Genomic DNA, 12,505 nt, shown 5'->3' on the forward strand with positions numbered 1-12,505 from the left:
ACACACACACACACACACACACACACACACACACACACACACACACACACACACACACACACACACACACACACACACACACACACACACACACACACACACATACACACACACACATATACTGCTTGATCGATACTGATTAGGTTAATAAAACATTCTATCTATTATTCACTATTACATATAGGCAACTAAGTAATTATCTGTACCTGATGGCATTTTCACGTATATATCGCATTTATTCGCTCCGATAAAAAAACAAAAATAATATGACAAACATTCAATAGTACGTACAAGTCTAACTGTAAGTACGATAAAAAATTCCATCAGGTATGTATGCCACTAATTTGTGCTTTATCGATTAAGTGTGTAACAAAGAAGTACCTTTTTTTTAAGACTTCAAAAGTAGCAGCCCTATCACAGTGTGGCTCGGAGTGAAGGCGATTTTTATAATCCATTTAAAAAAGATCAGAAGTATTTATAAAACAGATTCTATTTGCTTGATCTCTTTCTCGGGTGGCTCTAAGGGTGACGGCGCAGTTTCTACTATCTCCGGTATATCTTCCTCATTCTCTTCTTCAATATCTTCGTCGATTGGAGTCAATGTATCTAATATCACAGGTTGAGTCTGCAACAAGTAAAATAATTTGATAATTTTCGTAGTAAATTCGATATTATTATAAGCTAGTGCAAAAAAAACCATTTATTAAAAATGTGGCCATGGAATTAATATTAAATATTAAATAAAACTAATATTAAATATAAAAGTCACGATATAATTAAATATTTACAGCAAAAGAAAATTACTATAGTGATGCTAAAACAATATTTTAAGGCAAGGAATACAACGAAATGATGAATTATAATAAATTTTATTTAAGAAAAGCTCTAAGATTTTAAAAATAGACTCTCGTCCTCTGAAGGTTAAGTAACATCGAAAAATTGGCAAGGATTGAAAAGTTCGTTTTACAACATAGAAACATCTTTAACATTGAAAAATTGGCAAGGATTGAAAAGTACCTTTTAAAAATTGTCATAAACTAATTATAGAGTCTTAAGCTTAGAGCATCTTAAGTCATTAAAACGATCTTGAAGCAAGAACGAATTATAAATACTGACTAAAGATTGAAAATTATATGATTACTTACCTGCGGTGTAGTACACCGTTTCATAGCAGGGGCCATGAAACTAGTAATAGTGCTCATAAGGAAGAAGAACCCTGCCATGAAGAACGGGATACTATAACTCTGCGTTGCATCATAAACAGCGCCCGCTAAGGGTGAGCCAATTATAGCGGCAGCCCCTCTGAATAGAATTAAAAGGCCGAAAGCGTTCGTTAACTTGTCTAATCCCAAGAGATCCACCAAGATGATCGATGTTAATGAGATATATCCAGCTAAAATCCAAATCATAAGATAATAAAAATATTCAAAATGAGATAAATTTTCATACTTGACAATTTCAACTGAAATAATGGATGTTTAATAGTTGCGTAGTTGAGATACTTACATATTGCTATCCCAAAAAATATGCTCATGATGATGTAAGCGGCATAACTATGACAAAATGGTGTAGCGGCTACTGCGATTGTAGATATAATTAAGCAAATATTGTTTAGTAATAAGGAATCGACTTGCGGAAAATCGGCAACATATCCACAAGCCACACGACCTATGGTGTTCGTTATTCCAATAATAGATAATAAAAATGATGCAGAATTGCTTTCAATTCCCTTAAAAAAGGAATAATATTCATTGAATCATGATATTGCATAATTCAGTGATATACTAAAGATTGATAAATAACATACATCTAAGACCGCAGCATCTACCAGATATACAAAAGGAACATACAGTCCAGCCATACCAAACACATTGCTAATACCAATTAGAAGGAAAACAGGATCTTTCAATAAAGACATATCCATCATTGTCGCTAAAGCTTCCTTAAACGAGTCAGGCAATACCAAACAAGGACATAAAGGTTCTAAAAAAATTAAAATTTATGTTATTTTTCTGGCCTTTAATAATATTGTTTAAGTTTTATATATATATATATATGAAAAAAAATGTATACATACGTTGTTGTGCTTTTTCGATATCGATGTCTTTCAAATCACCACGTACAGATTTGGGAATAGATACAACACTCTGACGGTAATTGGCAAGGGATTTCTGGCTTTGGTATTCTGGTAAATTGACTACACTACCACTGTAGAAAATATCCTTTCTCGATAAGGGACGGACAATCATTGGTTTCTCTTTTTGGATACTAGCTTTACTGGTAGTAAAAGTAATACTCTCACCATCCTAATACCGAAAGAAGATACGCACATGTTTGTTATTAGATTATTTAAAAAATATTTATGCAAATGACTTGTTTAGAAAGAATAATAAAGACATTTTCTATTGAAAAAAAAAAATTGAATCTGTTAAATATCTGACTTACATCAACCTCAGCATTATTATTTCGCGATCCCAACATACTGCTAGTAGAAAGTCTCAGATGCAAGCTCTTTCTGATATCTCCGTTAGAATTAAGCGTTGTCCTAGAATTCTTTATTGCACTAAGGCTAGGCTTGTAGCGTTCGCTGGTACTCGTTTTACGAATTCTGTCAAAGAATGGCACGGAGCCGTTTTTAGGCAAACCTTGAACGTGGGTCGTGAAAGCCGGCTGTGACGCATTTCTGGGGATTATCGTCTTATTAAACTCGTTCTCGGGCTTCTCTGCGTCTTTCGTGTCTTTGGTTTCATCGATACTTTTTTTACTCTTGGACTTATTGGAAATATTTTTTAAATCCATACTGCCGCTATCACTGGTATGTCCACTAGATGAGTGCTCTTGTACCTTCACTTCAGATATGGTGGGAAGGGTTGGCACCGTCGGAACTGGTGTTAAAGGAGTTCCTTTAATATTACTTTTATATTATTTATTTAATATTACATTCAATGAAGTATCGTATTATTATTTTGATTACTTGGAAAGCTCACGCGCCTGTACTTATTGAAACGACATAAGTATTGATTTTAAAACAATTAAATTCCTGTTTTTAGAAAAAGAATTTTTCAATAATTCAAAAATTTTGAAATCAATTAAAATATTTTTACTTTATTTTAAGAAAGTATCTGATGTAACTAGTAAGATATATGATCGATTCAGTTTTCCAATATTTTGTGTGTATTTCACTTACTCCACTGTCCCACCAAAACATATCAAATTTGATGGTCAGAGTTCCTTACCAGGCACTAATTGGTCTAAATTGAAGCTGGAATGAACACCGGGATCAATATTAATGGGCATTTTCATCCTCTTTTCCATGGATCCGTCTGGTAACTGCACCATAAAGTAGGAGCCACCGATACTACCACGTTCCATTTGAAATCTCTTTTCTTCGGCCATTCTTTGCAGCAACGGCTTAACAGAGGAAGCTTTCGGATATTCCAGAGGTCTCATCATGGCACCGAATACCTAAAAATCATCTATTTTTTTTATCAGATATACGAGATGTCATCTCGATTAATCTAAAGCTTTGTGTTCCCTGCACAATCAGAGCAGCGAGGAGCAGCGAGTGATTTCACTGTTTACTTACTGCGCAATTTAAGATGAGGCCAGCCAGGATTAGGTTTGCTCCTTTCCAACTGTACGCCTCCAGCAACATAGTTGCAAGAGGCGCGAACGCGAACGTACCGAATCCCGATCCGCACACAGCGATGCCAGTAGCTAGAGATCTCTTGGTTTCAAAGTAATAGCCTACACAAACTACTGCGGGTAGATATATCAAACCGAATCCAATTCCTAAAAGAATAATTGTAGATACGTGAAGAATAAAAAGAATTGTCAAAAAAATTCAAAGAACGCTGATCAAAAGATCATTACATACCTCCCATAATACCATAAGTCATCATAAGCATATTTACACTGCTTGAAAACGTCGAAAGTACAAATGCGGCGGCGCCTAAGAAACTTCCTGCCATACATACTGCTCTACAGCCATATTTATTCGTTAAAGCACTGACAATGGGGCCTACGACGAAGAAAAATTAACATATAATGTATATGTACAGCGATAAACAATACGTCACGATAGAAGTTATTTTAAGAATTATATTTAATTAGTAATTATATTTTTAATGACTATATTTAGTGTGAACTTTATCGAAAACATTACAACAAGATCACAATCTAATCTCCTTTCATCAAGATAAAACTTATATTTGAGGATTTTGTCCAAAAAATATGGTTGTTCGTTTCGTACTTCGCTATTAAATTTTTAGTATAATAAAATTTTTGCTAAGAAAAAATTAATTTTTTTTTCCTACGAAGGAGATGTCATTGCAATATTTTTCGACGGTGATGGCGTATCCTAGACTTTAAAGTTCAAGTAGCGAAATTAGAAAGGCATTTCGTGTATCTTACCAGCGCTGAGGTACATTCCAGACAACAACGAGCCAACCCAGGCAGTCTTGCCCTTTCCTTCCCCAAAGTACTTGACGAATTCTCCCAGAAAGACGCCGAACGTGTAGGCAATGCCGTCCACTATCATGTTACACATGAACGATGCGAATACCACCACCCAACCATATCCGCCATCCGGCGGTGGTGGTATGTCGTGATACTCGCAGAGCGAACCTCCCTCATCTTCAGGCGAAGCTTCATCGCCACCTGGTCCATCAGTGCCTGTTAATCTCGCTTGTTCTTCTACTGAGTATTCGCTCTCCGTCTGGAAGAAAAATATAATGCAATGATAACTGGTGTTAGTTTCAACAAATGATATGTCTTAAAAAATGATATAATACATTGTAAAGTAAAAGTATCCTGCTCATAAAATTTTATCTAAGGATGATATTCGTTAGAAAATAATTATATTATATCGCGTGTAGAAGAATGTCTGAGAGAAAAAAACATTTCAAATGTGAAATGCTTGTTTCTTATTCATGTCATAATTTTAGCAATATACGTGCATAGCTTGCATATACAAGGTGTCCGGAAAATCGGCGTCAATATGGAAGTGATTCGAGGCCCAAAAAGAAGGAAAAAAAGCTATATAAACATAAGTCCGGAAATCGTTTCCGAGTTATAAGCACTTTTATGTTAAAAAATTGAAATTATGAGATGGATAGGACATGGAAATTCAGTTGCTTGGCTCCCAAGATCAGATATGAATCCACTTAATTTTTATCTAGGATCAAAAATCAATAGTTTACAGAAATACACCCAATAATATTGACTTAAGAAAACAATCCCTGGATTCGAAGAAATAAAGAGAGATCCAAATGTTTTTCAAAGAGATCGGAATTCTTTTGATAGAAAAATAAGGGCCTTCATGCTAAAGGTGATCATTGTATTTAATTTCTATTTAAATATCTGTTTATGTTTATCTAAAAATAATATAGTAATCGTATTTATAAATATCGAAAAATTAAAAAATAAAAAATAAAAAAAATTTTTAAATAAAATGTATTATTTATATTGAAACACTATGAAAAAAATTATGATTGTAATTAAGAAAAATAAATTTTAATTTTTTTAACATAAAAGTGATTATAACTCGAAAACGACTTATTTCTGGATTTATGTTTATATAGCTTTTTTCCTTCTTTTTGGGTTCTGATTCACTTCCCGAAGTATTAACGCTGATTTTCCAGATACTCTATATATTGCTAAAATATGGCAATTATTACAATGTCCATTTATGCATTGCGATTTAATTTTTTTACTTTGTGATAATTTAGCGTGAATAATTACATGATAGTATACTTTGGATCATATATTCTTTTAACAATTTCACAGACAAACCAGTAAACACGTAATTGAGAGATATGTTGTACCTCGCGTGATACAAACGCGTTGCATTCGCCTTGAATGAGACTTGCTGTTCACCTTGAATGTTCGAAGAAAAAGCTTTTGTGTTGGTGCATAAATACTCATTCTCTAAAGTTTAATTCGTTGATTTACGAAATATAATCGATTAGATTTCTTATCATTTAATAAATCACGACAAATACAATATGTTCTTTATATATTTTAAAAGATATTAACATTAATAATAAATATCTTAAAATCAGCAAAATCAGAATATATAAGATTCAAACAAAATTGTTTTTTTTTAATAAAAATTAATTTTTTATACATCAAAAATTAACTTGACATATTAATAATTTAACCTAAAATAACAACTAAATTAATCCATATTTTCAATTGTCTTTATGATTGCTTTTAAAAAATTATTTTTATCTTTTAATTTATTATAAGTAAATAAATTGAAAACCTATTTATAATATTTTCGGATTTTGCGCAAAAAATGTTTCTATACGCGAGAGACAAAATAATAATTTGTATTATTTTCTGCCTCTCGCATATAGAAACATTTTTTTTACGCGAAAGAAATAATGTTGAAAACAGGAACAAATGAGATTATTACACATGCACAATAGGAGAGAAAGAAATTAAAGAATTCGCATATATGCAAAACAGTACGCCACGGCTCGACGATTTCATTAATCGCAGAGTGTAACACGAGAACAGAACGCGTACTGCGCGCATTGGGATGATCTCATAACGCAAACGCCAGCATAGATATTAAATAGCTAACTGTGACTTAATCAGTTTCTAAGGATGCATCTGGCCAAGGTGATACACGTCGCTCATGTAGAATGCAACACCAAGATCGAATCGATAAAGGAACTGTTGTTTGCGATCCAAGCCGCATTTTGCAGAGATGTAATTATCTTTATTGGTATATCATTAACGTGCAATTCGTTATATGAAAAACAATACTTTAAATTATAGAGAGAGGATGAATTTTTTAAATTTTTCTATGTATAACGGAAAACGTAATCTAAAAACGTAAAACGATTCTCTGCATTTGAAATTCTAATTGAGGTTTTTTTACGAATAGAGATTGTCGATTTGAAGCTGTTGATATTCACAAAAAATATTGATTTAATCAGTTAATGTTATTTTCATTAATATTATATATTAATATAATATATATTTATTTAATTATTATTTATTGCAAATTAGTTAATACTGCCGAATAATTCATTGGGTTGTTTAATCTGTAATTACATGCGATCATGTTGGGCTTTAATGGAAAAAAAAACTTATTAATATCGATGTATTATTATTATTAATACTAATCGACAAAGAGAAATATCAAGCTGCACCCACGCAATGCGGCTAATCAACGACGTTTTAATGCCCGCAGATGTTTCTATAATAATTACACAAGCTTATTGAGCCACGAGAATCAATGAGAAAGCAGTGTCCGAATATTAATTACTTCAATAAACAAAGAAGACAAAGGGGAGTTTCAGTCATTAATAAACAATATTATTTATTCGAATTATTTATAATTTGTTTTACGCCCGTAATTCTACAACTCACGACAAAATAAGAACAACTTATAATAGACTATCATTTTATATAATATTGTTTTATATAATTATATAGAATATATTTTTATAAAATATAATTTGTGTAATTTTTCAATTGCAGTTTTATTCTATGGATTCTATATATAATTTTAATTGCTTTGTGTGAGTTTCATATACTGTTAGATCTCAAAAGAGCAATGATAATCCAACTTAACGTTTTGTTATTTTTAACTATCATGTACATCAAAATGTAAACCAATTCATTCATTTTTGTGATTAATTTCAAAACAACGTATTAACATACGTTCAGTAAATAATAAATTAAGTTTAAGTCAAATTTGATATATTTTCTTAAGTTAAAGTTAATTTGTTTTCATTGCTGTTAAATTAACGACATATTGAGTAGAAGCAGCGACTTATAGAAGAAATTAAAAATAACTAATATTGGGTAGTTTCGCCGAGATATCTAAAAATTTAGCTAGATATAGATTTGAAAGTAAAGGAGGATGGATAAAATTACCAGATTTTGGTCTAAACGAGGGCACCTTTCTTATGCATGTTTTCTTGTATTTTTTAATATGTTGAATCATTTGCAAACGATAATTTCAAACTGATTTGATGGAAACATGTTGTAAATCATATTATAAGTAGCACAACATTTTGTCAAAATCTGATCTTTGATTGCAATTTTCAATATTTTTCTATCAGTTTAGCTTAATATTTGCAAATGATTTAGCACATCAAAAAGTACGAAAAAATATATTTAAAAAAGGTTTTGTCGCTTAAACTAAAATTGGCTATTTTGTTCAATGTCTTGGACAATAAATAAAATAGGTTAATTTTGATTAAAGCAGTGATATTTTCCTTATATATGCTTTTATTTTCTTTAATATAATAAATAATTTGCAAATTTCATTTCGTTAATTTCAAGTTAAATGAATGGGAATATTAAAAATTGTAATTAAAGATCAGATTTTAACGAAATTATGGTATTTTTAATGCGATTCCAACATATTCCCATTAGATCAACTTAAAATAATCATTTAATTTGCAAATGATTCAATACATAAAAAAATATTTTTTATAAAAAATGTTTTATATAAAAAAACATGCATAAAGAAAGATGCCCTCGTTTAAGCTAAATGATAATTTTACTCATCCTCTTTTTTAGACTGTCAAAATAATTACGTAAGAAAAAAATAATTACGACGTTTAAACTGATTGCTAGAATAACGCATGAAAAATTTTTCAGCATTCTCATCGTGCTGTTTTCTACACAAATATCTAGATGGACCAAAAATACTTTCAGATTTAATAAACTTTTAGCTATTTCAACAAAATCGTTCTTTTGATCATTCGATATATGAACATGTGTATAATTTCAATTTGCAGTCTCGCATAGATTTCGTATAATTTCAGTCGTGTTTTATCATCACATTGAGAAAAAAATCATTTATTCATTTATTGACTGAATTAATTTGTCTTTATTTCTTTCATTGGAAAAATGTATTTTAATTAAATGTAATACCTTTCTAATTAATTCTCCTTCTTTTCTTTCTATTACTACTATGTTCTCCTTCCACTACATATTCTTCAACACAATATCTTTGTCTCTTGTCCGTAATCATTGTTTATTAAATTGTTTGAAAATAACGTACTTAATATAATTATTCTGTTTTGATATCTCGGTGATTGTGAACTATTGCAATTTGGAAATACTAGTCAATTAAAAGTACAAATAATTTATATTTAGATTGATTTAAGTTATACAATATGATATCAAATTATATAATATTAATCAATAGTTATTTTAATTTAGATACTGAGAATGCTTTTAATCTTGAAATTGCAATGGATGAATTTGAATTGCATTACTGCCTGCAACAATTGAAGGATATGGAGAAGTAAGAACAACATCATGGACATAAAATTCGAGAAGGAATAATAAAATCGCCTTAACATCGCAAGTTTAGTTTCATTAAATTGTACACTGAAAATGACTCGATAGGGGTTGAAACGTATGGTTATATTTTTATATATATCTTTACTTCTAATTTAATCATTAAATATTTTATATATATATATATATATATATATATATATATATATTTCATTTAAATACATTAATTCTTTGAAAATAAAGACAAACTAAATTAATTTAGTTAGATGAACTATTTTATTCTCAGTGTAATAAAATTATTCGCGGGATACTTTGCGCTTGGAAAATTGTGCAAAATATTGATTTTTTTTCTCGATCAGATCATCATCGCGGTCTCATCTGCATGCGTGCTTCTTCACATCTCACCGCGAGCCATGGAGCCTCCCAACGCTAATGAATTTGGATCAACGACCTCGCCGTGTCACGCGGCCGCGAAGACGAATTTAAACGCAGCGCGCGCGCGTGCTTGACACGAGAGTTGGACTCGGCCGAAAGGAAGGCCACAGCTGATCAGCTGATCGCGCGCGCTGTCATTCCGATCGCGCCACCCGACGACGGAAGGCGCGAAGCTTCGCTCTTTCTCTCTCGACGAAAAATCTGCGCTACGCCTCGCGATTCATTCGACCTTGTTAACACACCGTCATTAACATACTCGCGCGCGTGGACACGTACGTGCAATTTACGCATTGTCGTAATGCAAAGTACGCGAGACGTGCGTGCGTATTAGAAGTGCAACTATTGGCGCTTATTCTCCCGCCGATCAACCGGCCCCGATTGTCAAGGCTGAGTCACGTGTCATCTTTCCATCGCTCGACAGAGGAGCCATGCAAAATGCACTTCGCTAGCACGATGATTATATACACGACACGTAAATAGCGATCGTTGTTCCGGCGCGGCCGACACGCAAATTACGCTGCGAATTACTGGCACGTCCGGTTACGCAAAAATCAATAACGTTCAGCAACGAGTTGGAATACGAAACGTGTACCGTGGGAATTTTCTATAGGTATAGGTTTTCTCTAGTGTATGATAAACCTAACATTTCATGACAAAAATCCATTTGTTTGGAGTGGCGTGAAAGAATTAATGGGACGTTTCTTTAAAGAAATGCAACAGATGTTTCGCTAGTCCTTCAGATCTTTTAAATCATACTTTGTTCAATGTTGACACTTTGATCATTGTGTTGGGCGAGGGTCACTCAGGTAGACAGAACGTTTTGTAACAAAAGATAAAGAAATACCAGAGTACAATACAATGAATCATTATATCCTGTCAAATAAAGATAAAATGATTCACTGTGCCTCTCACTGGAAAGTATCCATTATTTTGTCAGGCAAACAGATCAGATGAAGAGCGGAGGATAAACAGCAAGTATGAAGAAAGGAAAGAAGGAAGATGGTACGCGAATTCGCACTTAACTGAACGACACGGTGGCCATGCTTTCACTCTCCATAATTAACATGTATCCATACAAACCGTACCGAGCTGATTTTGCGGACGCGACGTGAGCCGTACTGCGACTTGTTGAGCGACACTCGCGACATTCCTACGACCGGCTTAAACCGTCAGTCACTCTCTTTCTCTCTCAGCTCTTCCCCTTGTGGCCCGCTTCTCTCTTCTCTGTTGCGCTCGTTCGCTCGCGATCGCAACACTCGCAACCGCGTTCTATTTTCGAGCGCGCTCGACGCGACGCGACGCGACGCGACGCGATGCGACGCGGCGCGAGGCGCGACGGCCGCTCTCCTCGCTCGTGAGAGAGCGACTTTATCTCGTCGAGCACTCTTCGTTCTCCAAATCGCAAACTCACGTTTCTTCTGCGACTCTTTCCTAGTCTATCGTCGCGTTCTCTCGCACCTTCTCCGCCCGCCACAATCCACCCGTCGTGGCCGATCACTCGTCGTAATCCGCTGCCATGTCGACCTGTACTGTACTATCGCGCTCGCGTCGTTGTCCGCACTCGCTCACTTAGCGCACTGCCATCGTGCGCAGCGCACACCGCGCCGATACCCGGCAACCCGTCGGCGATGTCGACAGTGGAAGTGGGAGAGGGATCTTGCTTCAATCTCCTCTTTGATTCAACGAGAGCGCCCTGCGAGCGAAGATGGATGATATTTGCGATGCTCTCGATGCGCCGATTACAATTTTCGCGAAATGCCTCCTGGGATTCTCAGAACTCCTCACGCAAGTCGTTTCCTTGATTAATTTCGTCGAATTTGAGTAAATTTGTATTCTGATTTTCCGTTGGGCAACTTTCTCGATATACTTGTCCTCCTATTTTATTCTTTTTTATTTCTTGTTTTTGTTTGAATGATTATTATTCTTCATTTGATTTGAAAACTATTTGAGAATCTTATCTCTCACTATTAAAATTTAAAAATGTATTCCAGGAATTTTGATGTTACGATTTAACAATCTTCTTAATGAATTACGCTTCAATTCTTTGCCTTGAAATGATATTTTCTATTAGATTTTTCTTTCTTGAAATTTATAAATAATTTAATTAATTTAATTAATTTATTAAAATTAAGTAATTAAATTTAAATTATTTAAATTATTTAAGGGATTAGCTCATCTGTGAGGTCGAAAAAAAATGTGTATTTCTGGAATTTTTTTTTTAATCTTAAAAAAAACTGTTTTAAACAAACGTTTATATGTATATTCAAATGTATATATTTATAGATTATATAGTAATTTTTTGCAGTAATTTTTTTTAACAGCAAATTATGGATAAATAAAGGAAATATTAAAGATCTAACGGCAGTATGTATTTTTTTAAGAAGAACGTTTTGCGGTGATCACTCCAGCTTTGAGCTCGTTTATTTGAAGTAAAAAATTTTAGCAACTTCAGATAATATATTAGATTATCTAATGCCCGATCGTTCATTGTATAGAAAAATTAATTTGTAACAAAATAGTGGCTGTTCAAAATTGAAGTACTGATTTTTGACTAAAAAATCGCTCGCTTTTTATCTGTAAAAATAAAAATACGCAACGAAAAAAGGAAAGCCACGATCACTAAATTTTTATATATTAAGCAAGCCTGCAAAATTTCATTTTGATTGATGCAGCGATTCTCGAGATATTTTGATCATTAATTTCGAAAATGTGGTTTTGAGAAAAACGGTTTAAAGTTTCAAATTAAGTTCGACAGCAATTGCTATACTGCTAGTGCCAATGTCTCTCTCTCTCTCTC

The 12,505-nt window shown here is 33.2% G+C and overlaps 1 protein-coding gene across 1 annotated transcript in view; it reads right to left on the bottom strand.

The window, feature by feature from the left end:
* Window positions 1-475: 475 nt before the first annotated feature.
* LOC105618112 (monocarboxylate transporter 12) overlaps window positions 476-12,505 on the bottom strand; it is a 26,961-nt gene continuing 14,931 nt past the window's right edge. Inside the window, exons 2-11 of the mRNA XM_012199652.1 lie at window positions 4,414-4,717; window positions 3,878-4,021; window positions 3,587-3,792; window positions 3,237-3,465; window positions 2,446-2,903; window positions 2,078-2,306; window positions 1,808-1,983; window positions 1,507-1,729; window positions 1,146-1,393; window positions 476-625 (exon numbers count right to left, since the gene is read on the bottom strand). Of these exons, the coding sequence (XP_012055042.1) occupies window positions 476-625; window positions 1,146-1,393; window positions 1,507-1,729; window positions 1,808-1,983; window positions 2,078-2,306; window positions 2,446-2,903; window positions 3,237-3,465; window positions 3,587-3,792; window positions 3,878-4,021; window positions 4,414-4,717 (2,367 nt within the window). The remainder of the gene's footprint in view (window positions 626-1,145; window positions 1,394-1,506; window positions 1,730-1,807; window positions 1,984-2,077; window positions 2,307-2,445; window positions 2,904-3,236; window positions 3,466-3,586; window positions 3,793-3,877; window positions 4,022-4,413; window positions 4,718-12,505) is intronic.

This window comes from Atta cephalotes (genome assembly GCF_000143395.1).
Source record: "Atta cephalotes unplaced genomic scaffold scaffold00015, whole genome shotgun sequence".
NCBI classification, from domain to species: Eukaryota; Metazoa; Arthropoda; class Insecta; order Hymenoptera; family Formicidae; genus Atta; species Atta cephalotes.